Source organism: Lepidochelys kempii, chromosome 4 (assembly GCF_965140285.1).
Source record: "Lepidochelys kempii isolate rLepKem1 chromosome 4, rLepKem1.hap1, whole genome shotgun sequence".
Lineage (NCBI taxonomy): Eukaryota > Metazoa > Chordata > Testudines > Cheloniidae > Lepidochelys > Lepidochelys kempii.
The window spans coordinates 99,456,678-99,484,658 of record NC_136383.1 but is presented as its reverse complement, the minus strand read 5'-3'; the positions used below and the strand labels follow the sequence as shown (position 1 = coordinate 99,484,658).

The window sequence follows — 27,981 nt, the reverse complement described above, 5'->3', positions numbered from 1 at the left end:
CTAGCAGGTAGGATAGAAGCACAGTACCCTAGAGAAAGTTTCTGGAGCCACTGTGCTTTAGGCAGGCAGAACACTCCATGGAGAGGATGAAATCTATATACCTTGTCCTCTATGCATGCACAAAACAGCTCTCAGAGGAGTGCATCAATACATGAGAGTATTTACATATGCATGGGATACATACATCATGTTTCAAAAAGGTTCACTTTAAAGCTGAGACATCACAGTAATACATTAGAAGCATCTGATCCAGCAAAAATTACCGTTTTCAGTTGCTGACATACAGAAGTTCCACAGGACTCAATTGCTGCTTGGCCACAGAGACTAATCCTAATTCAGAAGGGAAAATGGATTAATTTTGGCAACCCATTTGCCACATATGGCCATCAAAGTCTTGGGAACAATATCAGAGGGACTTCAAATGAAACTGAGATAAGAGCACTCCTGACATTTTAACATGGTATCAGGTTATTTCCTGCCTTACTAAAACCAAACGTAAGGACAGCACTGGTAAAGGAGGAAGGGGCAGGGATACATTACTTTATTTTAGAAGATTTTCCTGCTCAGAACAACTCCAAACTCAAACACAAACTAACTCCTGGGACACACACATTTTCAGAACTTTTTAATCTGATCTTTAAAAAAAAATGTTCACAGTCAAGCTTTCAAAATAAAGCAATAAAATGTAAAATCAGCCATTAGTGAGTGTTTGCAGTCTATGTTTTACAAAGAATGAGAGGACAGAGTATTTTCAAGTGGCGATGCTCAACTTCATGCAGGTGAGAAACAAAATTAGAGACTGTGTACTTCTCTGCTGAAGTTAAACTTCCACATAAATATGGTAGTGTGACAGGGCAGAGTGACCCCACACTGGTACCGCAGGGGTTAACCCTTCCTTCCTGGCAGAGGAAGCGCCGTCCCAGACGCCCTGCTGGGCATGCTCCAACTGGAGACTAAGTATAAAAGCCTGCAAAGCTGCTCAGTCTGGGCTGACCACCAGAGGAGGCGGCACACGGCCAGCTCCTGAGGAGGGACAGCCAAGGCTCCAGGATCCAGGGGCCAGCCAAGCCGGGACACACCCGGCATCCCAGACGGAGGTCTCAACAGGAGGGGATGGACCGGAGGACCACCCTCAGAGTGGAGAACACGACGTTGAGGGTAGGAAGTGACCCAGGGGAACTTTAGAGACAAGCAACATTAAAGCTGCACTGATGCTCGGTGTGTTGTGGGTGGATCCCCACTGAGCTAAGAGCGAGGGGGAACCCCGCCAATAGGCGAGCCCTGGGTCGGGACCCGGCAGAGAGGGCAGGCCTGGGTCCCCCTACCACTCCGGCCATTGGGATATGCTTCCCCGCCTGAGAGGGGGAAAGCTATGGACTTCGGCCGCTGGGCCACACTGCCCTGATACTTGGGGCGCGACACAAGGACTTTGACCGTTAGGGCCCGCTACCCCAACCAAGGGGTGAGCACGGGGAAACCGGCCATTGGGCCACATTGGGACGCCCTTAAAGGGACAGGCGTGGGAACTTAAGAGTGGCGAGGCCCTGACACCCCATCCACCCCTGCCACAAAGGGGCACTGCGGTGCCAGACCCGTCACGGGTAGGATCAGGCCTTACTTTGTATGATAATTTTAACCAAAATAAAAAAAGTTGTAGCAGCTCAGTGTCCATTAACTATGAACAATAAATATACCATGTATTACATTTTAAGTAGTTTCTCCTCTATGAATAGTTATTTTTAGAAAATATAAATGAGATTGGAGAAATTTTTGAAAGAGATTTCTATGGTGATGAGTTTGACTGTTCTGGAGAATAGGGCTATTAGCCCCACCTTTGTTTAAGAACCTCTCTACCAGCTAAGACTGGTACAGTAAAAAGAACACTGTATCCATGGCAATATGCAGTTCAACTTTATCTTCTCAACCGTTGAAAAGGTAATTATTTTTTCCTTTATATTTTTATAAAGTTAACAAAAACAGCCATCCCTGCAGCAAGCACTTCCAAGCTGTTAATGACTACCTGAGTTAAGGTCTGTTGGCTGGTATGAAATGACTTTCCACTCAGTGATTACTACTTAGAAAATCAACCTATGGTGTTGTTTTTGTGACTCAAACTCAGTACATTAGAGTTTTGTGTACATAATGTTGACAGTGACTTAATTACATACTGCAGCTCTATTAATATTTTTTACATTGGATAGTGAAAACCTGCATACCAAATATTATTTCCCCAAATGGCCAAAGTAGTTCTATGAAATGTTACACTTTGTTTTCCTAGAAATCGAGAGAAGAACTAAAACAGCAACAACAGCTTTAAGCTAGGATCATCTGTACTGCTTGCAAATCACTGAGAAAAGAATCGCATTTTGTACAATATATGCCATTAAGCCATTCAAAACTACAATAGTCCGAGGACACTATATTAAATGATAAAGCCATAAAACAATTTATATTGGTCATCCATTTCACCCATAAGCAGTGAATAAAATGACTCAAAATTCTACTTGCTCAGACTTGCATAATAAAGTACTTTCTGAAGAGAGGGAAGAGGAGGAGGAGTAATTTACTGTAAGAACTTATCCATGAAAAGAAATCTATTTCTTTCCAGAGTGAGATTTGCCAAAACACAGATATTGTTGATACATTTCTCCATTTATTTGTGGAAGGGGAAACTGAAATAACTACTTCCTGAAAAGCAGATTTTTATTTTTTTTTACTTAGAACTGAGAACAAAGTCTACATTCCACAACAGTTTCTCTTTGGGATAAGTAAATACATTCAAGTAAGAATGCTGCACAAAGTACAGTTCAAAGCAGAGCTAGATAGAATAAAGATGAAATCACAGATGTGTTGGAGCTGTACAGTACATTAGGAATTCTCTGAGATGGTACTGCAGAAAGATGACATGCATTTCCTGAGAGACAGGATACATCTACAGTTACACTGAATATAAAACAGCAATGTGACAATATCTACAGAAAAATCAACAGCCAGACATTTTATTCCAGGTGGGGCCTCATGAAGATTTGACAGTTTTTATTACTCATCATTAACACTTTTTTGGAGTTCTTTTTTACATTAAAAGGAGTAATTAAAGGAAAAACATATTTTAAAAAAGACATCTGGACAGATTAATTTAAACGCATAATGCATAAAAAAATCATTTTTTCCTTAGACTAAAGTAAATATAATCTCTAGGCAGTAGCTTCCCTTATTTTTATATAAAACCGTGGAAATGAATACTGTCTTTGAATTTAAAAATAGAATATGACAATTCTAGAAGTGCTTTTCTTTAAAAACAGCTAGTTTTTGTATAGGTTACTGTAAGTTATTTCCCAAAGTCTCAACACATACATACACACATAGAAACTATGAAATGTCATGCAAATATGAATAGTGACTCAAATATTATTTAAAATAAATAAAAAGGAAGAGAGTTTGACAGTTGAATACATAATTAAATGGAAGCATTGTCGCTACTACTTTCAAAAGTCTAAATATCACATTACACCACAAATCATCACTCTTCAGCTGCGAGCTGGAAATTTCTGATTGAATATGTTTGTTTGTTTGTGTTAAGGTTGAAATGGAAGTGCTTTTTGTTGGAAGAATTTAAACTCAGCTATTGATAGGTTGATGAAACTCAAGCCAGGGGCTATAAAATGTAGTGGGTGGAACAATCACATATGAAGTCTGATTATGAATAGAGCAGAATTTGTTGCAAGCAAAGTGAAAACAAATAGTCAGAAACATAATTCAGGCTTCTCACAACTCTTCTTCCTGGCAACTACTGAAGTGCACACCTAAACTGGTCAATCAGCCTTGAGGGTCTGTCCCACTTTGGTTTTACTGTAGAAAAATTAGGTATATCATAATGGATTTTTTTAAATGACCCCAAATGATTGCAGGAAGCTTAAACTTCAATTTTAAAAATGAGAAAGCAAGTCTCTAGCCTCTTTCCTTTTGAAAATAGCCTTCAGAACAAGAACCAATTCCTAAGGAGAGTGCCATGGTGATCTTTCCACAAAAACATGGAACATCACAGTCTGCCTATTCCTAGCATTCCTCTCTGTCCAGAACTGTAGTTTTGGCTGAATGCACTCAGCTATCAGAGCTCCCAAATTGGTCACCTGTGCCCAACACCTTCTATTTCCCTTTTCCACCAACTCCAAACACAGAGATACCAGTGGAATCTTCACTCCCCAGGCACTTCTCTCATTTACACTCTTAGCTTCAGTGGCTGTACCAGTAGTGACACCAGGAGAAACTAAAAATAGCACCATAGCCATTGGAACTTCCCCCATGACTTCCTATGGGGATGAGATCTTATGAAAGGGACTGTTCATTGCAGGCATTTCTTGGTGCTAGTCTCCAGGAAATGACACAGTTGGAACGTAGAAAAATTATCTTTCCTCCAATTTTCTATGTGCCTAGATCTTAGGCATCAAGGCTTCATTCCTCCCAGCAAAAGTGTTCTCTCAATAGCCTCACCACTCAAAAGCAATAGACATCAGATGTTGCTGTATTTCTTTTTTAATATAAATTTCAGTCCCTTGCCAGCAGGAGGCATGTGGTGGTATTATATTTAGCCCTTTGTACTGGAAAGTCAGGTGCATACATTGCATGAATGAGGCCAGTGGCAACACAATCTTCAAACAAGGCAGAATTTTCTCTCTCTCTCTCTCACACACACTCACACACACCCTCACCCACCCACCCTCCCAGCCCCCACGGGAGAGGCATTCAAGTTTTCACACATGGACATCCACCAAAGGGCCATACGACAGCACCTTTCCGCAGGGCAATGAAATTTGACATCCATGGCGGAAGGGGAGGAGACAAAGTAATACAGCTCAGCAGAAGTACAGAAAATTGTGGAACATGTGACTTCCATGAGCCCCATAACAAACTTACTTTTACCAATGAATTAAGGTACTTTGAGATTTACAATGTGTTATACCACACACGTAACCGAGAAGGACAGCCGCTAATATTGAGCATCATAGTTTGATGCTTCTCCCTCATGTTAACTTTTGTAGCCCTACTAAATTCCTAACCTTCCCAGGGCTTCTCCCCAACCTTATTTCAGATCTCCCACATAGATCACAAGTTTAATAGGTTTCCTTCTGTTGTGGTTAATTCAGCTGCCCACCTGATCAACAGCTCCCCAAGGTTCAGCTCCTGTCTTAGAATCACTGCCATGTGCTCTAACTGGGACCACAAATGAACACTACGCAAGCTTTAGTTAATGAAGCATGAAGCTACTCACTTAACAGTTCTTCTTGCAGAGAATATAGCATGCAACAGCTTCCTAATAACTTCACAGAGCAATTCAAAGTGGGTTTATTTTTTTGAAAAATAAACGTTATGGTTTGATGCCTCCCTGCATTGAAAATGCCCTCTTTTTTGTGTGTTCTGTTTGAACACTAAGATCATCAGAGGTGCCCAAGCTCATACCACACCATTATCTATTGTTAAGCCTGTTTTATAACTCCAATACATACAGAGAATTCTATCCTAAAAACAGGAGCTCAAAATGTTTTCCTAACTATGCCGATCACTACTTCCTACGGTTTATAAAACATATGAAACTAAATACATCTAAAGTTGAAATCTGAGTGAGATATATAGGTAAGATATAGTCCCATTATGTGTTAGATCATAATTTCATGGGAACAACGCTGCATAGACACAGTTGTTTCACTTTGCTGTTTTATGTCTGTCTCTTATCAAAATAGTACATTATGCAAATCAGCATAAAGAAATATAAATCTGCTACATAACAAAATATTCTTTTGTTAAAATCATTCCCAAATCAATTGATTTTCACCACTTACTTGAGTGTCTTTCCACTTGGTAATAAAGCTGTTCTCTGTATCCATTTGTTTGACCTGATCTTCATTTATCTGTTAAAAATGGATATTTTGGTAAGTTAGAAAGAAAATAACATAACACTTCATCATCCTTAGTGGATTCTTTATGATGGTTAACAACACTAAGAACATCAAGTAGGGTCATTATACCCTTAGGAGTGATTACACTTAGTGTTTTTTATCTGATGGAGAGATTTTTCCCAGTATCAAACAGGAGGCACTAATTTTTATAGAACGTAAATCTAAAGAGAGGATTGTTCCATAAAATCCATCATACCACTGAGCTGTTCATATCATCAACACATTTCCTCTGTGACCCCAGATAAAAATGAAGAATGCTGCATAAATGGGTCACAAAGATTAGTTACTAGTAATGAATAAATTCAGTTGGATTCAGTGCTTCTGCAAAAAGCTTTGGAAGAAAACAGTATCGCTCTGAAGTGCTCATCATTAGCTGAGTCAAAAGTCTGGGAACACACTATCATACCTTAGCTGCAACACAAGAAGCATAACAGGTGAACAAACATACCACTTTCAAAGATTACAATCTTGGAATTCGCTAAAAACTATGCCATCTTCATGCCAGTGAGAATAGTTGTGTGCACTCTTTTGGAAAAGACTGATTCACAGCAACTCTGTAACATACAGCTTTTTCTCTTCGGTCTAGACTAGTTCAGAATTAATGTTTAAAAACAGCCATTATGTAAGATACTTACATCAAAGAGTTGTATGTAATTTTTAATTAGATCTTCAATTACATTCACTTCTTCGCTGGTATGCCCTTTAGTTTGAAATAAGCATGATGAAAACACCATGGCGAGATTGTGAGGGTTCATATGATTGATTTCTGAACATTTCTGCACCCTGTTTGAAGGAGAATAAATCCATTTAGAACACTCCTGTATAACACAGGCCATAGAACTTCCCCAAACTAATTCCTAGAGCATCTCTTTTAGAAAAACATCCAATCTGGATTTAAGAATTGTCAGTGATGGAGAACCCATCCCGACCTTTTGGCCACTGCATCACGTTGGGAGCTTGTGTTCAGCTAATTATGTTTCCACCACAATCGCCAAATCTTTTCCAGAGTCACTGCTATACGTGCATATACATGCTTAAGCACATTATGCTCTACATGATTCTTTAAAAAACAACCGTAACAGGGCACTAGCTGCCAACTTTTTCTATGTCTGCTTAAAGTGAGTGTAACACCAGCAGGCCCTGGTTGTCGGCGAGCAGGATCAAATCTGGAACCAAATGCATAAATCTCTACTGCGTGAGCCACATGGCTCTTAGCTAAGTCTGTAGCAGACTCATTAATTTCTAAGTGGTCTTGGTGCCACTAGAGGGGCAGAGCACCACACCCAGAAGGTATGTGGGTTACATGGGCACCTTAAAAACTTATAGTTTACTGATTTTAACCTTATTTCCTGCATTTCCTATACTTGGAAGAGGAGGTTACTTACCTGTAACTGGAGGTTCTTCGAGATGTGTGGTTCCTATCTGTATTCAAATGTGGGTTATGCATGCTCACCATGCATCCAGAGCCGAAGAATCTGAAAGCAGTGTCCACTGGTTCATGCATGTGCCCTAGCTCATCTCATGCCTCCAACCAAGGGAATAAAGGATGAGGTGGACCAACCACCTCTCCAGCTCCTTCTCTGCCATGAATCAGATAAGCAGAAGGAAAGGAAGCAGAAGGAAAGGAAAGTGGGTAACGGAATACAGATAGGGACCACACATCTCAAAGAACCTGGTAAGTAATCTCCTCTTCTTTGAGTGATGTCCCTGTTGTATTCCAGTGTGGGTGACTAATAAGCAATACCTAAGTAGGAGGATGTAGATGGTAGGGCTAAGCAGAGTACCGCCATACTAATGGAGGCATCAGCAGAAAAGTCCTGCACCAGGACATAATGTCTTGCAAATGTGTGAACGGAGCCCTATGTGGCCGCTTTTCAGATTTCGAGGAGGGTTACCTCCTGAAGAGATGCCATAGTTGTTGCTTGTGCTCTGACGGAATGAGTTCTGAACTCATGGAGAGTGGGGGGAAGGCTTGAAAGCTGATAGAGTAGAATGCAGCCGGAGACCATTTGGAGATTCTCTTGGTGGAGATGACGTGCCCTCTGACTCAGTCGGTATAGCGACAAACAGTCTTAGGGATTTCCTGATTTGTTTTGTTCTCTGTGGGTAAAAATTCAAGGCCCGCTGAACACTGAGGAAATGGAGCCTTCACTTCTCTGTTGATGTGTGCAGTTTTGGGGAGAACACAGGTAAGTGAATGTTTTGTTTAAGGTGAAATTCCAAAGCTGCTTTAGGGGTGAATTTGGGGTGTAGATGCAAAGAAACCTTATTCTTATAGAATGTAGCATATGGAGGATTGGCCATCATCTCTCCAAGTTGGCCAACCCTTCCCACTGAGGTGATGGCCACAAGGAAAGCAACCTTCATGAAAAGGATGGACATGGACTAAATAACTAAAGGCTCAAAAAACAAACAAACAAAAAATCCACCACCACCCTTGTGAGTACTGAGAAAACAAGGTTTAGGTCCCACTGGGGAATAGGCTTCTGAATGGGTGGGAAGATTCTTATTAGGCCTTTTCAGAATCTATTGGTCAGTGGATGTGTGACGACCGACTAGCCCTGAGAAAGAGATGTGGTTGGTATGTGCTGATCACTGCCAAGTGGACTTGCAAGGAGCTCATGGAAAACCTGTTGTCTTCAAAAAGAGAGGATATAGTCCAAGATGAAAGCAATATCTTTAGTCTCTGGGAGAATGCCTCTTTGGTGTGCCCAAGAAGAGAAGCTCTTCCACTTAGCTAGGTAACATTTTTTGTAGAATCCTTTCTACTTTTAGAGAGGATGTCTCGTATGGCTGTGGAGCATGAACATTCTAAGGATAATGCCCATCCAAATACCAAGTCCTGAGGTGGAAAGGACGCAGATCAAGGTGCTTGATCTTGCCATTCCACTGGGTCAGGAGCTCATAGACTGTTGGGAGGATGATTGGTGGTCAGGATGACATGAAGAGGAATTTGGGAAACAAGAACTGTCTGGCCAGAAGGGGGTGATCAGGATGACTCTCACTCCGTCATGCTGAATTTTGTACAGAACTTGTGGCTGAATTGGTGGTGGAGGGAAGGCATAGTTGAACTGGAAGAAGCAGAGTGTCACCCTAGGAGTGGCATCCTAGGGCTCTTCTGGAGCAATACATGATGCACTTCCTGTTTGCTGGAAAGCGGTGAACAGATCCCTGGTTGGGGTTCCCATAGAGTGAAAATACTGAGCAGCACCAAATCATGGATCTCCTACTCTTGGTTGACTGTAAAATGTCTGCTGAGGGAATGTGCAAGCACATTTTGTTTCCCCAGAAGGTAGGCTGCCAATAGGGTGATTTGATTGCTGATACACCAGTTCCAGAGGCTGACTGCTTCCACAGACAGCGAGGCAGATCCCAATCTCCACTGCTTGTTGATGTAGAAGACAGTTGTAACATTGTCTGACATTATAAGGAGATGGTGAGTGTGGATGAATGGAAGAAAGGACTTGAATGCCTTCCAGATTGCGCCCAGCTCCAGGATACTGCTGTGCATCCTGGACTCTCGAGATGTGCAGGCACCTTGTGCTGGGTGGCTGTTCATGTGGACCACCGAACCAAATAGGGATGTGTCTGTAACAATGTTCCTGTCTGGAAAGGAAAGGAGAAAAGGGCACTAGTGCTTATCTGAAGAGGATTTGTCTACCACAGCAGGGGAAGACACTATCTTGGCTGGAACTGTCACCATAAGGTTCATGGAATGATGGCTTGGGGAGCATTTGGATTGCAGCCAAGTCTGGAGACAGTGAAGGTGGAATCTTGCAAATAGGGTGACGTAGGTGCATAAGGCCATATGACCTGAGAGAGAGAGATGTTTTGACTGGTACTCAAGGGTTGCTTGACACATGAGCCACAATATTGTTCACGGTCTAAAACCTACCCGTGGGCAGTTACATTCTTGCTGTCAGGGCTGGGTCATGGACAGCCAGACCTAGTGGTTGGAGCTGGAGTCCACCATCAGGAGTCAGCTGGGCCAGGATCCTGGAAGGTCAGAAACCAGAGCCAGACTGTAGATCAGAACCACAAGTCAGAGTTCTGGAGCTAAGCCAGGATCAGGATGCCAGGAAGTCAAGCCTGGGGCGATGGGGGAGAGGGGTAAGGGGGAGGGAGGATGGGCAGGAGAACAAGCAGGAGGGACAAGGTGTTCCCAGTTTTTTAGACAGCTTCCTGTTCCTGTCATAAGTAGGGCCAGCAGGCCAATCAGCTGCTCTGGGACTCAATCTTGGTTTGTGAATCAAACAGTTGAGATGGCAGAGGTCAAGGACTGGTCTCCAACTGCCCTTCTCTTTGTATATCCAGGAAGCAGATAGAGTAAAACCCTCTCCTTTGGTCTTGAGGGGGGACATGGTTCTGTTGCTCCTCGCTGCAATAAGGAGTTCACTTCTTGAGAATACTGTCACATAAGAGTTTTCCCCGTGGGCGGGGAGGGGGTTTCTGGAGAAGGTAGGGTTGCAAACTGTATTGAATAGCCAAAGTGGATGACATTCAGCACCAACTTGTCCACTGTCATCACACTCCAGGTCTTGAAAAAGACTTCCAGACGACCCGCAAATCGTGTGGGGCAGGGCGGGGCGGGGAGGTGTTGGGCTTAGCGTTTCATGACTATTGAGCTCCCATCAAAAATAACGTTGAGCCAGGGACTGAGATTGAGATGCCAAGACTGTTGCCAAGGGTGAAGGAAAGTGGGACTTTTAAACCCTGTCTCTTATGTATTGGTTCACAGGTGCTCCGATGGAGCCATATATCAAGATCTGACCTGTGGGCGGTGAAATTTCTTAGCAACAGGCATGTATATCCACAGCAAGCAGAGGGTAAACCTGGGATCCTTTAGGGTATGGAAAAACTCATCCGTCTTCTGCTTGAGAAGCTGCGATTAGTCACGGGGGTGGGTTCCTTAATGGTATTCTGGAACTCCCTAGCGAACCTGACACGTGGATCCATGACTCCTTGCGCACAACAATGGCATAGCTCTAGAGGAGGTATCAGCGGCATCGACTAAAGATTGGAGGGTGCTCCTGGCTACCAGTTTGCCATTGTCTATCAGAGCTTGAAAAAGAGCTCTGTCTTGATCCGGAAGGCTGTTAATAAACTTCACAAGCTTGGAGTAATTCAGGAAATTGTATTAACCCAGTAATGCTTGGTAATTGGCTATCCTGAACTGGAGGCTGGACGATGAGAAGACCTTTCTTCCAAGCAGATCCAGGCGTTTTCCCTCTTTGTCAGCAGGAGTAGATGGGGGATGCTTCATTAACAGAGAGAACTATTCTGTTGGTTCCAGAAGCATGCAAGATGTCTAAGAGTTTGTGCTCGTAGTCTTGGATCTCTTCAAGAGGAATATGAAACTTTCCAGGAACTCTGCAGAGAAGGTCCTGGAGTTGCCTGAAGTCATCAGGAGAGTGGGTGGGCTAGAAGTCACCACTTCATCCAGGGATGACGGATGGGAGCCTTGCTGGTTCCAGTGGAACCACGAGATCAGGAGCAAAATGTTCCTCCTCCCCTATCATGTCTGGGAGCAGATCTGAGCATCCCCTTAGTGGGGAGGCAAGGGGTGTCTCCCTGGCAGATTGGATCGACTCTGTAGGGGGAATAGGCCAGGTTGATAGGTGGTCACTAGGGCCCCCATGGCATGGGGTAGCAGAAGCTCAAAGTTAGATGAGGTAGAGGTTGGTCCCAAGCCAGCGAGGGTCTTTTGAATGGTGGAGGACACACAGGGTAAGGGAAGAGCAGTTCATTGGATGGCTCAGAATCTCCTGATGAGGAAAAGGCTGATTCCAGTGCCAGTGGTGGTACTGTCAGTGCCATTGGAGGGGAGATGTACTCTACAGATGGGTTAGGTGATAAGCTCCTTCCAGCAGTTGATTCTCCCAGAGGTGGTGATATCTCCCTGGAAACAGAGGGGCCCAATGGACAAGGAAATTCCGGATCTGGGAGAGCAAAAATGTCCTGTGGGGTGGGCAACAGATACAGATCTCCCTGGTGTGAGAGGGGTTCTCCTTGCCCAGGCCACCAGTGCCTATGAGAAGGGTCATATCCATAGTTGGCAGTGATCAGGACTTTGTCAGTCCTGGTGGATCCTGGGGTTTGGAAGAAGCCATGGAGGATGGTACTGATGGAACACAGTCTGGTGGAGTCCAATGCTTATGGGCTTTCTTGTCGTACCTCTGGGACCTAGAACATATTAAATCCTCATGGGACAAGCCGGTGGGCTTGTTTACAGCTGAGTTAGACTTCTATGAAGCGGACTTACAGGAAGATTTCGTCTCCTGCTTATGAGAGTGCTTCCTAGCTTTCCAACAAGACCCTGCCATGGGATCTGTCGGGGTAGATTCTCCTGCACCAGCGCCGGACTTCACAGCAGGAGGTGCACTTCTTGCTGAATCAGGCCAACGTACAGGGATGTTCCCCTGCTTGGGTCCTCCATGAGATATTTGCGGAGATGAAGTTCCCTCCTTTCTCGGATACAGCTGGGGAACAATCAGCAGATAATGCACCTCACCGCAATGAGAGATTCTTCTAGGAAGTACAAACAGCATTGGTGGTCATTGCTGACCGAGAAGCATCTTGGGTAGGAGGCACAGAGTTTGACGCCTGGAGCATAGTCTAGATCCCAAACAGGGAACAAGGCAGCGGGAAGGTCCCCCTGGGAAACTAATTTAATACTAAATATTAAAAACTATTAAAACTGTTAAGAATCATCTAGTTTGAAAACAGTTTTATTTTGTAGAACAAAGCCAAAGGTGAGGACACTAAAAGATCTGACCCAGACCATGCGGCGCCAGTGAGAAGGAACTGGAGAGGCAGTTGGTCTTCCCCAACCTTTATCCCCTCCGTCATGAGCATGAGGTGAGCCAGGGCACATGCACAGACCAGCAGACACTGCTTTCAAATTCTCCAGCTGCAGGAGCATGGTGCGTTTGCATAACCCACAATGTAATACAATAGGGACCATCATTTGAAGAAGAATGAAGAATTATCACTAAAGAGTTAAATTATTCTATCAGTATAAACAACAATTTTTTAAGTACAACCATTATAGCTTTATTCCTCAACTCAGCATATTGTACTGAAGCAGGCATTCCAGAAACCCCACTTCAGATATTCAGCTAGTTTATGACAAATATTGGTGGAACGTGTTCAGTTGATACTACCAACGCCCCCTCCCCCACCCAAAACCAAAAAACTATTTAACAACAATTAACACTGATCCATTTAATTCAGCCTGATTTGTGCAGGAGCATCCAAGCTGTACAATTCTGATACACTCTTCACAGCTTACTCTCTCTTAGAAAGAGATATGGGTTTTGCTGTGTGCTTCAGTCTATGGTGTCAAACACTCCCCAGGGCTGTTACACTTGCAAAATTAAAAAGTACTGAAACATAGCTAGGAAAATTAATTCTTAAAGCCATCATACATATTAGACTCTCCCTCGGAGCCTTCTCTTTTCAGGAACTGCTATGCATGATGGAGCTTATGAGAAAGGGCTTTTAAAAATCCTTTTAAACTCCCTAGGTCCTTCTGCCCATCTCTTTTGGAGGATGACAGATTCAGGTAGGATGGTCTTAATAGGCTCATTTAAAATTCACTATACATCTGCAGCTTACTGCCAGTGGAAGACTGTTCTTTAAAGTGTGTTGGTATCTACTGTTAAAATTAAAATGTGATAAAAAATACATTTTATAGATTACAAATTAATGCAAATCCTATTAATCCTATTTATGAAATCAGTAAAATTAGCCATGACTAGTTGAATAGCTCTGAACGGTACTTATTGAAATATGAAGTGTTAATGACATTTTAGTCATGCCAATGAAATAGAAAATGCTTATTGAGTATTCTCTACTATGGTGCGACATCTGAGTCGATCTGCTGACACACTGACCTGTAAAGGTGTTCAATTAAAGCTGCCAAAGTTGCCCTATTGACTGGTGGAAGGCTCTGAATAAAAGTTCCATACTTCTTAACTCGTTCCTTTTCATTCTGTGTATCTAATGGAGGAGGAAACAAAAAGTCACTGGACATTCACCACAATCCATATTCCAAAACAAGAACGATACCGATCCACTACAATGGCAACATCTAGCCATTTAAAATTACAATTAAACTAATCAGCCTCCTTCTGCTATCAGTGCAGTCTGTTATTGTACAGCACTTGAAGGAAAACAGTATCGATTATGATGCTATATACTGCAAGATCTGCATTCAAGAAACATTTTTAGCAGAATTCTCCAGAAAGCAACAAATTGTTTTTCATCAAAGAATGCCTTAATATGTAGAGAGTGCATGTGTCTGTAGTTTGAAAATTGCTTTGATTTGGGAGAATATATACTTTCATTTTTACACATTATTATTTATATTATAGTAGTATGTAGAAGCCCCAACTGGGATTAAAACACACAGTGCTCCGAATAGCTTACAAACTAAACAGACAAGAGAGATGAATGGTGAAATGAGAAGCAGAGGCTCACAGAGGTGAAGTTACTTGCCCACGATCACACAGCAGGTCAGTGGAAGAGCCAGTGATTGAATCCAGTCTCCTGAGTCCAGTGTGTTACCCATTGATCTACTCTGCTCTCTACCCTGCATCTACCTTGACTCTCCACATTGTGCCTAAGACTGAACCTGCTGCCTACCTTGCCAGGTCCAGGAATAAAACCACTAATTCGTATCATGCTTTTCTTCCCCTCTTCTCGATTTCTGCCTCAAATCTTGTTTTGCAAATTTTCTGTTCTCTCCAGCTAATGACTAACCATCTCTATTAAGCATTTAGCAAGATGGTGTATTAAGAATACTACATAAAAATATAATGTACTGTTGCATATGGTTTTTCACTACTTAGACAATATAAAAAAACTGATTAAAATTACTATTCCACATATACCTCGTGTACCTATCCTCTCCCACTTAGAGTTATTTATAACGGTCACACAAGTACTTCTGGTAATACTTTAACTACAACAGGAGTCTCTGCTACAAAGCTGTAACAGAGTTCTAGTCACATGCACTAGTCAGGTTTCAGAGTAGCAGCCGTGTTAGTCTGTATTCGCAAAAAGAAAAGGAGTACCTGTGGCACCTTAGAGACTAACAAATTTATTTGACCATAAGCTTTCGTGTAGCTCACGAAAGCTTATGCTCAAATAAATTTGTTAGTCTCTAAGGTGTCAGAAGTACGCCTTTTCTTTATGCACTAGTCAGGATGTTAGTCAATGAGACTTCATTATGGACCTTCCCTGAAAAAACTAATTTAAAATGTTGCTCATTAAACTTTTTCTGACTGCTGACTTGATGAGAGCAATCTAAGTTTCAAAATTCAGTCCTACACTTCGTCTTAGTTGAGGTCAAAGGCCAGTTACTGGTACTAAGCCATGTTGTTGTAGCCTTGTTGGTCTCAGGATATCAGAGACATAAGGTGGGTGAGGTAATATCTTTTATTGGACCAGCTTCTCTTGGTGAGAGAGACAACCTTCCAAGCTACAGAGAGCTCTTCTTCAGGTCTGGGAAAGGTAATCCCAGCTTCACAGCAAAATACAAGGTTGAAAAGATAGTTCAGCATAAGTAGTTACCACATAGTATAAGGGACCATTCAAGGTAGAGTGGCCCATTAACACCTCTGCAGTCATAGGAGAAAAAGAGAGAGGGTCAGTGGTTTACAGATTGTTGATCTATGGCCCATTACAAAAATCTGTAACCTACTACAGGTGAGTCTCATCTTACGCGCATTTAACATCCGCGAATTCAGCTTTGCGCGGTCGGCAAAAACGAAAACAAAAGAAAAATAATTTAAATACTGTACCTGTAGTGCGGGCGATTCCGCCCACCATTACACTCAATGTAATTTTGACTATACGCGATTTTCTGCTGAACGTAACCCCAGTGTAAGATGAGACTCACCTGTATCTCCTTCTTTTTGAATGGTCTCCTACAATATGCACTATTACCTAACCCACCTTGTCTCTCTAAGTTACTGGTGCTATCTTTCCCATGAATTTGCCAAGTTCTCAAATGGCCAATACTCATCTAACTTCTATATTTAGCTTTATCTTTTGCTAAGTTAGAGAGCAATTAATGCTGCTATATTTTAATTCAATATTTTATTCTTAAAAACAAACTGGACATATTTATAGTCAATAAGATTGTGCCATGTAAGGGAACTACAATGGTATCAATCTTATGTGCTTCACTACTAGAGTAGCTGGGCAGCTCACAATCTTTCATGTATTTATACTAACAACATCCCTGTGAGGTAGCAAAGTGCTATTGTCCCCATTTTACAGATGGGACACTGAAGCACAGAAAGACTAAGCTACTTGACCAAGGTCACACAGGAAAACTATGGCAGATAAAGAAATTGAATCTGTCTCTCCCAAGTCCCAGGCTAGCAATGTAACCACTTGGGCCATCCTTCTTCTGAAAGTAATCTACAATTCTAGTACCATACTTGGGGAAAAAACCTCAAAAGTTTAAACTACAAGGGTGACAATACTTATGTTCTCATAATTCTTAATTATATTTACTCACTTTTATTTGTAAACAATATAAAGATTTATTGCCCCTTCAGGTAAACATAGCTTATTTTCACTTCAGTCAATATTTATCTCCAAGGTCAAGAAACCCTGATGTTGACCTCAACAAAAGTCAAGGTCATAATAGTGAAATCTTCACCTCCTATAATTATACCAGGAGATATAATGCTAGCACTGTTTACAGAGTAGATCAATGTGTATTTATATGTTTCCTAACTTTTAAGGACCCCAAAAAGCCTTTCAACCAACCACTCTAATTTTAAACCCAGTTAACATGTGACTATGGACTTGATCCTGATCTCTACTACGTGGAGACACATATCCTTGGGCTTCTAAAATAAGATGAAGTTGGCTTTAGGTTGAAGTCACTCAGTTTTCTTTCATTTTGAGGTTTATTTTATTTATACTTCCTAAAGAGAGGCGTATATAAGTAAAATTACTCAACAGCACAAGTACAGATTTAGTAACACACATCCATCCATATAGATGTGTATATATAGACACATATAGAACTAATTAAGCCAAAGGATCTTTAACAACTGCACGTATCAAGAGCTTGATTTATGTCTCATGCAGAATATGGCAAGGGTAGCCAAACTGCAGCTTCTGAGCCGCATGCAACTCTTTTACAGTTGAAGTACGGCTCCCAGACCCTCCCACAGCCCCCATTCTCTGCCTACCAGACTGGGCGGGGGGAGCTCACGGTTTCGGCCATGCAGCATGGTAGTGGAGCTAAGGGCTTCTGCCATAGACTGGTGCCTGCTGTGAGCTGGGGGGCAGGGTACAATTTAAAAGTTCACCCCCCTCCCCCAACAGCTTGAGTCATATCCCCTAGGCATGCCTCCCCTCTTACCCTCAGTGCCCCCTCCCTGCAGTTCCCAGGTGTTAGCTCCGCATGGAGAGGCAGCGGCAAACAGATGGGAGCTGCAGGGAGGGGCTTCTGCTTTAGCTCCTTGGGGAGAGGCAGCAGCAAAAGCAGCAGCTCTTCCTGCAGCTCCCCACTGTTTACTGAGGCCTCTTCCCAAGGCACAGCTCCCAGCTTGCTGTCTCCTGCAGCTGCCGTGCAGGGAGAGGGCCCAGTGGCACCATGTGACCAAGCAGGGCCAGCAAACCCTGGCAAAAATATGGGAGGGCACATCACCCCATGTGTCCCCCTCACACATTGCCTCTGGCTTCTGCCCAGCAAGGAGGATAGTCTCTCGAACTTCTGAAGATTGTCGTATGTGGCTCAGAGTGTCAGTGTGTCAATATTGCATCTCTAGTATCCTGCCCCTTAACCACCAGAACTGTTCAGTATATACTCGTGGCCTCTATTGGAACTCCAATGCCACTTTCTCCAGCATGTGTATTACTTGCAAACCTCACATCCAGTTATTGACTAACCTTACTTAGCTTGGGAGATCTTACTGGAACACAACACAAGATTGTATATTTGCAAGCAGTAGACAAAGAGGACCAGGCAAAGAGCATTATTTACAGGTCTGAGTGTAAAGATTAATGCTCTTGCTACTGACTTCAGTGGAGCTGAGATTTCACCCATAATTTCTCAAAGTGATTTTTGTAATATATATATAGAATCCTTTTATTGATTATTCAATAATCTAATGTTTGCTCTGTGTGTATATATATTAAATATAAAATACAATATTTTGTATTAAAAATGTTAATAAGAGTTCACATTTACATGTTCTTTTCCTAAAAGACCACTTCGAGCTATGAACAAGACTGTTATTTATTTGCCCTGCATTTATTACCTAGTGCAGAGATCCAAAATGGATAAAGCTCTTTAGTGAGAAGTGCATCATCTATTTGAGACAGGAAACATTTCAGTACATCAGTCACATCTTCCAGCTGATGTGTTCCAGCTCTCAGTTTAACACTTCTTGCATCTTTTTTGAAGCTCTCTAGCAGCTCACTCACATGGGAAGGATCACCATTCTTTAAGTAGATATGTTTGCTACCTAAACCTTAAATACAGGAACACAAGGGAAAAGTCAAATGCTATCTTAAAATCAAAACGTTATTCCTTACACAACATTGACCAGCACCACCAAACCCGGTTACAGTTAACATAGGCCTCTTTCCTAATGGATTGTTAACAATGCCAAACTGTTCTATGATCACTACTTCAGGAAAAGTTTAAAATTACTAATTCCAACAATCATTTGTGGACGTCTTATAATCATCATAAAAGGCGTGATAAAGGGAAAGAGTGCTGCCTCTTTATATAGGGGGATATATTTTCAGTTTAATATATCTGCACTTCTGTCCCTCCCCCAGGGACCAATTGTGCCACCCTTCAGGACTCATCCAAAGGTATGCTTTTAGTGGGTGTGTGTTCGTTCTGAGATGTTTTGACTCTCGAGGCCTTAATGACGGCACTGCTGATTCTCTCGCTCATTTTCAGGTGCACAAGTTCCAGCCACTGGCACCACAAGGGAGCCACTGGCAATTCCACTATTCCCATGGGTGGATTGGAAGCTTAAAGAGACACTGCCAATTTAAAATAGAACATACCTGAAAATATGTTATGAACATCACCTTCGACTACTACAGATAAATAAAGCCTTTTATATTAAGCTTGTTAACTGTGTGCATTTGCCAGCACTGTGTGTGTAGTCAGTTTAATTGTTTCTCTTTGTAGAAGCTGCTTTTCCCTTGCTTCTCCTTAAAAATGCTGCCAACCATGCCAGCTCTGCTGCCAGCTAGTTCATGTTTCCGACAAGCACATCCCTGCTTTCTTCCATGGGACCCTTTATGTATGGAGGGGAACTCTTGTCAAAATCCGTGAAAATCACCAGCTTACATTCTCCTTCAAACTCACCTTTACTGTGTTATCTAAAAGCAATATCATCTGTTAGTGGTTCTGCATTGTTAACCTTGGCTGTGGGGCCTCGTAAATTCATTTATGGCAATTTGTTCCTTTTCAGGCATGTTTTAAGTAGAAACCAGTATGCTAGCAAGAAATAAGCATCTGATAAGTGTCTCAGCTGAGTACACTTTATTTCTCCCACACTCAGAATACTAATTATTATCATAATCATCCCATTAAAAAGGACACCATATTCCTCTGAGCTGAAGCCAAGCATTTCAACCCGGAGGATCATTTTTGAAAGGGACGTTAAAAATGTCTGAAAACAAGGGGTTAGCCTAAACGTGCCTTCTCCTTCATAACTACAGCATCACACTTCCCCTGCTTCAGTAACAGTTCAACACATACAAATAAATTATGACGCCTGGGAGAATAAAATGTTATTTATAAAAATTCTTCAGTTTGCAAATGAATCAAAAATAATTAGGCAAACAATCTTTCTTGGTTTCAGCCAAGAACACCACACCTTGGGATACCACAGTTTACCATAAGACAGCGTTACCATATTCAAAACAAAGTTATTCAGCTAGACAAACCATCAGTGTTAAAATATGTATGTGTGGCACATGCTTCATTAAACCTATTCCATGCTGACAGAGGCCACGGATACTGTAATATTCTGGAAGCATGTCTTTATAGGGTTAATATGTATATAGCACTTCAGAACAGTAGGCTTGATTACTTATCAAATGGTGCAAAGGGTGAAGGCAATTTGCACACACCCTCTACTGGAAACCGTGCCTCAGAGAGATTTACCTTAGTAAAGGATAGATGCCCCTGCCCTCCTTTGGCTGTTCTGCCAAAAGAGGTGAAAGAGGTCAGAAGGGGAGCAGTAGCTTTAAAAACAGTCTGGGATCCCAGTTTGTGGAGATCTCTCAGGACATGTGCTCAGCCTGCTCTTTCTTCCTGGTTGACTTTATTCACTTCCTGGACTCAGCTGACCGGCTCTGGGTGCCCAGGTGCAGTGGGGTTGCAGAGAGCTTGTACAACTGCATGCGGCAGATTTTCTGCCATATGGGGCTTAAAACTTGGCCTTAACCATGCAGTGAATCAAACTCCACAACATAAAATTATAAAGGGGATGCATGGATTGCCAGCCATGTTCAAGTGGCATTTCCCAAAGTTTCACTTATAATCAGGTACGTTGCATTATATATCTCTAACACATCAAAAACTACTGCCACACAAAGCACCTGCTGAAAATAGTGACCGGGTTAATAAAAGAGTATGGGTTTTATATACAGTCGCACAAAGTCATGCAATGCAATCGGATAGAGATGCTTCTTAAGTATTATACGAATGATCCTACGAGTTCAGTGAGTCGAAAAAAATCTCTACTCCACTTACCATACTGTGTAACAAATGCTATACAGCTGTTCACTGTAATAGGAACGTCATTTTTGCCGAGCTGCTGATCTTGTAAGGCATTACCATCTGTACGTGCTGCTTTTTCAATTGCAGTATGCCAGACCGTGAAATCCAACTTCGTATGACCATGGATGTATAATGTTCTGCAAAGTTGGAAAATATTTTGAAACAGTAATAAGGGAAAGAAGATAGAAAACTTCTCACTTTTCCAAAGCAGCACAGTAGTTCTCATGAAAAATGAATACCTGAAAATAGATTCAGAAGCTCAAGGTAATATTTGGAATAAGACATCAGAGCATCTGACTTAAATATACTGCAGGAGGATGTTGTAATGGCTTATTCTACTTTTAGTGCCTTCATTTTTTAGCAAAATATTATCTACAGTAGTACAAGTATTATATACTGGTGCCAGCATATGTTACAGTAGAGACAGAATGGAATCCATGGACCTTGACACAGGATTTGGGATGGGGCCTTTATTAATGATTTATTCTTTTTGCTCTTGTGCACCCACTCCTGCAGTGCACACTCAGTACTGAGTTACAGTTCAGTAGAGACCACAGCCTCACTTTCAACTTTATAAGATTAACTAACTGTTTCCTTCTCTTTTCTGTTTTCTCCCCAAGATCCAGGACTGGAGACAATCCAGGCCAAGGGGGTGGACGGAGGAAGTCCCTGTGGGAAAGCTGAGCTACCTGAACTAATTCCTTTCCCCCATCCTCTCTGGTGCACAGAGCAGTGATTGTCCGGGAATTTCATAGAACTGGGGGAGAGAAGCAGGGTGGGGAGAAGAAACTCTAAGCGCTTGGAGCACCACGGAAGAGTACCTTAGCCAGTTTCTTTATTCGTTTCCTTACTCCGAGCCATTCTGTTTGGCTGTTATTTAAACTGTAAAAATCCTCACTCTGTTTGCCCTTACTTAGCTTTGGCTCCTGGGAGGCAGCTCCAAGTCTTGTTTAATGGTCTACATATGGCAAAAGTGTTCAGTTATCTAAAGTCCTTTCCCAGCTTTGTTCCTTTTCCAGCAGGAGTAGAATATGAACCAGATTTATTGTGATTGTTTATCATGGAATGCTATGAATTAGTAACATTTTATTTATTTACAATATTTTGTGCCCAGCTCATTCATAGCACATTGCAGCATAGCCAAGACCAGCCAAGTGATGCCTCAGTTGCTTTCAGGCCTGCCAGGTCCTGTGGCAGGATCAGAGGTGCAAAACGCAGCAGGTACTGACGCAGCCCTGCACTTTGGAGACCTTTTTCAAATATGTACCCAGACAATAGACGTGCTCTTATCTGGCCTGATTTTAAATCTCCCTGTGTGCTCCAATAGGGATTATGAAAATACAAATCGTTCTGGGGCTGCAGAAAGGTGAGCCACTATAGTCACCATTTTGAACTGCTTCTCTGAGAATTTGGCTCCCAGTACCACTCGTTCGGAAGTACTGCTTCACCACCTGTCCTTATCTGATAGCACACATTGTACCATTTGGCAAACGATTAGGCTGGTTTGTTTCACACTGGGCACAAAGAGAGGAGAGCTTTGCCGGGGCCGTGCTCTCAGACTCTTGAGGCAGAGGTTGACAGTAGATAATGCATTGCTCCCAAGCACCTTTTGGCAGCCATTCAGAATGCTAGTGAAGAGGGGAAGGATCCTTTCAGTTCTTTTCCAATATGATGGGCAGAGCATTCTCTGCAAAGTCACACTTATGCATTATTCATTCTTTTTGCTGCTGAAAAATAGCAGGATTTATCTTGTGATTGAATATCGCTCAAAGGAAGTGAATGGAAACCTCAATAAATTCTTTTCTACTACCCACAGAATTCTAATACACATAGGAAAGCAGGATACTCTAGGTACAAATATCTTCAGCGTCGTCAGGTTATTCCATTCAGTTCAGAGTCACTAAGTGGCATACCAAAATACACTGTAACTTGATAATCACTTTGTTTTCTAAAATTTGAAAGCTGTCAGAATAGATCCTAATTCTAGTAAAGGAGCAAATGTGGCATTGGCTTCCTTGTAACAAAGAATGAAGAAAAGGAGAGCTATATTTTGATGACAGCCCTGTGGTTTCCAGGATTCCATGGCTGGAAAATTCTGCTACTACTGCAGAACTTGGCTGCGATTGCTGGACAGGGCATTGGGCTATGTTATGCACGAGGTGCCATCTGGCCTTAAACTCTGAGTGTATGAAAGTAGGTATTCAAGCTTCTCCCAAAAATATAACATCGACCCTACCCCAAACTCCAGGGCAGAGACAGCCAAGCAGGCAGGAGTAGCTGGAGAAGCGGTTTCAGCATGTATAGCAGCACAGCACAGGGAGAGAGGGGGGCAATGAGATCCAGCCATGGCTACTGCCCCGTCCTCACACCCCAAAAAATCACTGGACTCAAATCCTCCTCCCCCAGCAAATATATTACAGTTTCATTTAAATTAGACCTGAGCATGTAATTGATTTTTCAGTTCTGTTGGTGAACTGAGAAAAATGCAGTTTGTTGTGAACCAAAATTCCCCCCCCCCCCCTCTTCCCAGTTTTTCATTTCATTTTGATCGAACAACATTTTGGAACCAAACCGTCAATTCAAAATGACAGATTGTTTAGAAAAATCTCAATTCAAAATGAGATGTCGAAACTGAAACATTTTGAGGTTTACAAAATTACGATTATTATTTTTTCAGGTTTTTTTCCCCAGTCAAAACTATTCGCCAAATTAGCAAATAGTTTTGGTTCCCTGAAAAAAAATGTATTTTTCAACTAATTTACTAACTTGAGTTACACACTCTTTTGTTGCCAAGCTCTAATCTAAATCTTATGAGACGGTCAAAATGTGGGTACAGCTAACAGTGCTATGTATTTAAAAAAAAAAGTTACCTACCTTTTCATAACTCTTGCCCTTCAAGATGTGTTGCTCATGCCCATTCCATTCTAGGTGTGTGCGTGCCGAGGTGCAGTCGTTAGAGATTTTTGCCTTAGCAGTATCTGTAGGGTCAGCTGTAATGCCCCCTTTGAGTGCCGTGCTCATGCATTGGTATATTAGGCGCTGCAAACCGTACATCCTCTCAGTTCCTTCTTGCCGGCAATTCCAACAGAGGGGTAGGAAGGTGGGTAATGGAATGGATCTGAGCAACACCTCGGAAAGGTAGATAACCATTTTTTCTTCTTCGAGCGCTTGCTCATGTGGATTTCATTCTAGGTGACTCTCAAGCAATATCCTTGGAGGTGGGCTCGGAGTTCATAGCCTAGCGGCTTGCAGTACTGCTCTACCAAAGCCAGCATCACCCGGGGCCTGCTAGGTAAATGTGTAATGGGGCGTGAACATGTGGACGGACAACCAGGTGGCCACCCTACAGATGTCCTGGATAGGCACATGGGCTGGGAAAGCTGCCAAAGAGGCTTGCACCCTGGTTGAATGGGCAATTATGATCACTGGACGTGGCACCTTTGCCTGATCATAGCAGCAGTGAATGCAGGCAGTGATCCAAGAAGAAATTCTTTGAACAGACACTGGACAACCTTTCATCATGTTGGCTATCACAATGAACAATTGCGTCAATTTGCAGAATGGCTTGGTCCTTTCGATGTAGAAGGCTAGCGCCCTCCTGACATCTAGGGAATGCAATCTATGTTGTTCCTCCTCCGACTAATGCGGCTTTGGAAAAAAAGACAGGTAAGTAAATGTCCTGGCCCATATGAAACTGAGACCACCTTGGGCAGGAAAGCCAGGTGCAGCCGCAGCTGGACCTTGTCTTTGTGGAAGACAGTTCTGAGGTAAGCGCCTTAATCTCAGTTACCTGGTGGGCGGATGTTATCACAACTAGGAACACGACCTTCCAGGACAGGAGGAGGAGAGAACAGGAAGTCAGAGGCTCGAAGTGGGTCCCGCGAGCCGTGACTGCACAAGATTTAAGTCCCATGACGGAACGGAGTACCTGACGCGCGGGTAGAAGTGCTCAAGGCCCTTGAGGAACCTGGCAGTCAAGTTCTGGGTGAAAACCAACCTACCTTCAAGCGGCGGGCAGAAGGCTGAATAGTGGCCAAATGAACCTTGATAGATGAAAAGGACAGGCCTTGGAGCTTGAGATGCAGAAGGTAGTCCAGGATCAACTGCAGCGAGGCCTGCTCGGGCCAAATACTTTTATCCGAGGTTCAACAATCAAACCACTTCCATTGGGCCGGGTAAGTCGCACTGGTGGAGGGCTTTCTGCTGCCCAACCGGACCTGCTGAACAGCAGCCAAGCACTCCTGCTCCTCCACATTTAACCATGCGATAGCCAAGCGGTCAGCTGGAGCACCGTTAGGTTCAGATGCAGAAGACTGCCGTGGTTTTGGGACAGTAAGTCCTCAAGTGGCAGCTGTAACAGTAGCCACCGAGAGGTCCAGCAGCGTGCCAAACCAGTGCTGATGGGGCCAAGCTGGCGCTATGAGGATCACCTTCGCCCTGTCCTGCTTGATTTTCATGAGGACTCTGTGAATCAGCAGCACTGGAGGGAAGGCGTACAACAGAGCCCCCGATAACAGGAGCAGAAAAGCATCTAACAGGGAGCCTCCGTCGATCCCTTGAATCAAGCAGAAAATGTGGCGTTTCCTGTTCTGCCTGGATGTGAACGGGTCCACTTGGGGAGTTCCCCACTTCTGGGAGATAAAGCTGACCACTTCCAGATGGAGGGACCACTCGTGGCAGGATGAGAAGGTCCTACTGAGGTGATCTGCCAAAGTGTTCTTGCCCCTGGGGAGGTGTGCAGCTACAAAATGGATGCCGTGTCGTACACAGAAGTTCCAGAGCCTGAGGGCTTCCTGGCAAAAGAGAGACAACCTGGCCCCGCCTTTCATAGGCTCATAGACATTAAGGTCAGAAGGGACCATTATGATCATCTAGTCTGACCTCCTGCACAATGCAGGCCACAGAATCTCACCCACCCACTCCTGTAACTAATCTATGTCTGAGCTATTGAAGTCCTCAAATCATGGTTTAAAGACTTCAAGGTGCAGAGAATTCTCCAGCAAGTGACCCATGCTCCATGCTGCAGAGGAAGGCGAAAAATCCCCAGGGCCTCTTCCAATCTGCCCTGGAGGAAAATTCCTTCCCGACGCCAAATATGGTGATCAGCTGAACCCTGAGCATGTGGGCAAGACTCACCAGCCAGCCACCCAGGAAAGAATTCTCTTTAGTAACTCAGATCCCACCCCCTCTAACATCCCATCACAGGCCATTGGTGACCAAGGTGGAGATGTAAATTCCTGAGTTTGCCGACTGACCCTCGTCAGCAACTGGTAAGGAGAGGGCAAGAACCAGTGCCTGCCCAAAGAGTGGTACTGGGGAGCTGGAGACTGGTGCCATGGCCAGGGACAATCCCGCACCAGGGTGGATCGATGCCTGGGAGACCGCCTAGGCAATGGTGATCTGCGCTGTGGTGAACTCTGGTGCGAGCCCCGACGGTACCATGGGTCCAAGGATCGGCGTCGTGACTCAGGTGTCCCATGCTTTTCAGGCGGAGATCTTCATGTCTGGGACCTGTCTCTTCTAACCAGGAACCGAGGCTGCAGTGCCGGGGTCTGAGGTCACAGTGATGGCGACCAATGCCTGCAATCAGGAACACTTCTCTGCTTTAGGGGGCAGTCCCACCACCAGTTTGCCCGTAGATGCTGGGGCCTGGCAAGGTCCTTTGCCTGGTTTGACATCTGCTGTGCTGGCCAGCCTACTTGCTCTTTGGCTGCCATGCCCGCTTCAGGCACAGATGACCCTACTAGGGGCCAGTACCCTCTGCCGCTCCTAGGAGTCAGAGGCAGTTCCCTGGCTGGGCTCGGGGTCCGACTGCAGCAGTATCCCTGAGGAGCTCCGGGGAGGGCACGTGGCCTGACACAGGTCCTTTACCCAAAGCCCCTTTATTATGTGGTGCCGGCAGACCTGTCGACTTCAACTGCTTGTTAGGCACCGGGGAGAGGAAATGGTGCCGGGTGGATTCCAGTGCCGGTGTGCTGAGCACCAATACAGACGTGCTGGGAATGGAGTCTGATCGAGAGGGCTCCAAGGTAGGATGAAGCACAGACTCCACGAGGAGGGCCCTCAAGTGGCTACCCTGTTCCTTCTGAGTTTGAGGCCAAATTTTTTGCAGATTCTGCACTTATCCTTTCTGTGGGACTCCCCCAAACACTTTAAACAGTTCTCATGGGGGTCACTAATGGGTATGGGTCAGCTGGATGATGAAAATTGCTTAAATCCTGGGGAACAGGGCATGCCCCACTCCAAGACGAAATCCCAGCTGGGACTCTAACTCCTAAACTACTACTCTAATTAGCTAAGTACCTATCAACTACCAACAAAGACGACAGAACAATGGACTGTAAGAACTGCTAATGCTCTTGTGATGCAAGACAAGGCACTCCGACCAACAATCACAGGCGGTGAGAAGGAACTGAGAGGGTGCCTAGTATACCAATGCATGAGTGCAGCACTCAAGGAGGCACTACGGCCAACCTTATGGCTATCGCTAAGGAAAAATCTCTGACGACTGTGCACATGGGCGCGCACACATCTAGAACGGAATCGACATGAGCAAGCCCTCAAAGTACATTTAATTTAACATTTTACTAACCCTAAGCCATTTTGGGTATGTATGTCTGTACGAATGTGATGTTACAAACCAGCAGCAAGGTGGTATGAACAGGAAACGGGGCGGGGGGTTTCTGAAGCATTCCCTGGTATGTGGGAAGCCGTGTAATACAGTTTACAAGATTTTCTGTAGTACTATATATATTTGGGGGGACAGCTTTGCGGCTCTAGCATCATCTATTGATGTCACTTATCTCTTTGCCAACACATTTTTCACCAAACGGTAGCAAAAAAGCAACAAAACCCACTACTAAAGAGAGAGAGAGAGAGAGAGAAATCCAGCCAGAGGCTGAGACAAAACAAAACAGTAAAAGGGGCTCATGTCTCATTCAGCTCAGGATTGAATCACCTGTCAATAACACTCTCAGATGGACTTTGAAATTTATAAAAGAAATAATAATCTTTGAAAACAAATCCTTTTTCTACTATATTTATAAATACCTGCCCATCATACAAACTGACAATTATTTTGCACAGCAACTGAGATATGAAATGCTCTCCAAATGTCTGATACTGAATACAAACAATTTGAAGTACAATTAAGAAAATGTACTATCAAAATGGCAGATTTACAATAAGGATTTTAAAAGCTTACTCAAAAAAGTAAGTGGTTTGTACAAATTAAGGTTTGTAAGA

At 43.4% G+C, this 27,981-nt stretch overlaps 1 protein-coding gene across 1 annotated transcript in view; it reads right to left on the bottom strand.

The window, feature by feature from the left end:
- Positions 1–27,981, bottom strand: part of ARAP2 (ArfGAP with RhoGAP domain, ankyrin repeat and PH domain 2) — a 196,585-nt gene that overhangs the window by 48,217 nt on the left and 120,387 nt on the right. The window contains exons 20-24 of the mRNA XM_073342319.1: positions 20,710–20,873; positions 18,245–18,457; positions 13,850–13,955; positions 6,590–6,737; positions 5,838–5,906 (exon numbers count right to left, since the gene is read on the bottom strand). Of these exons, the coding sequence (XP_073198420.1) occupies positions 5,838–5,906; positions 6,590–6,737; positions 13,850–13,955; positions 18,245–18,457; positions 20,710–20,873 (700 nt within the window). The remainder of the gene's footprint in view (positions 1–5,837; positions 5,907–6,589; positions 6,738–13,849; positions 13,956–18,244; positions 18,458–20,709; positions 20,874–27,981) is intronic.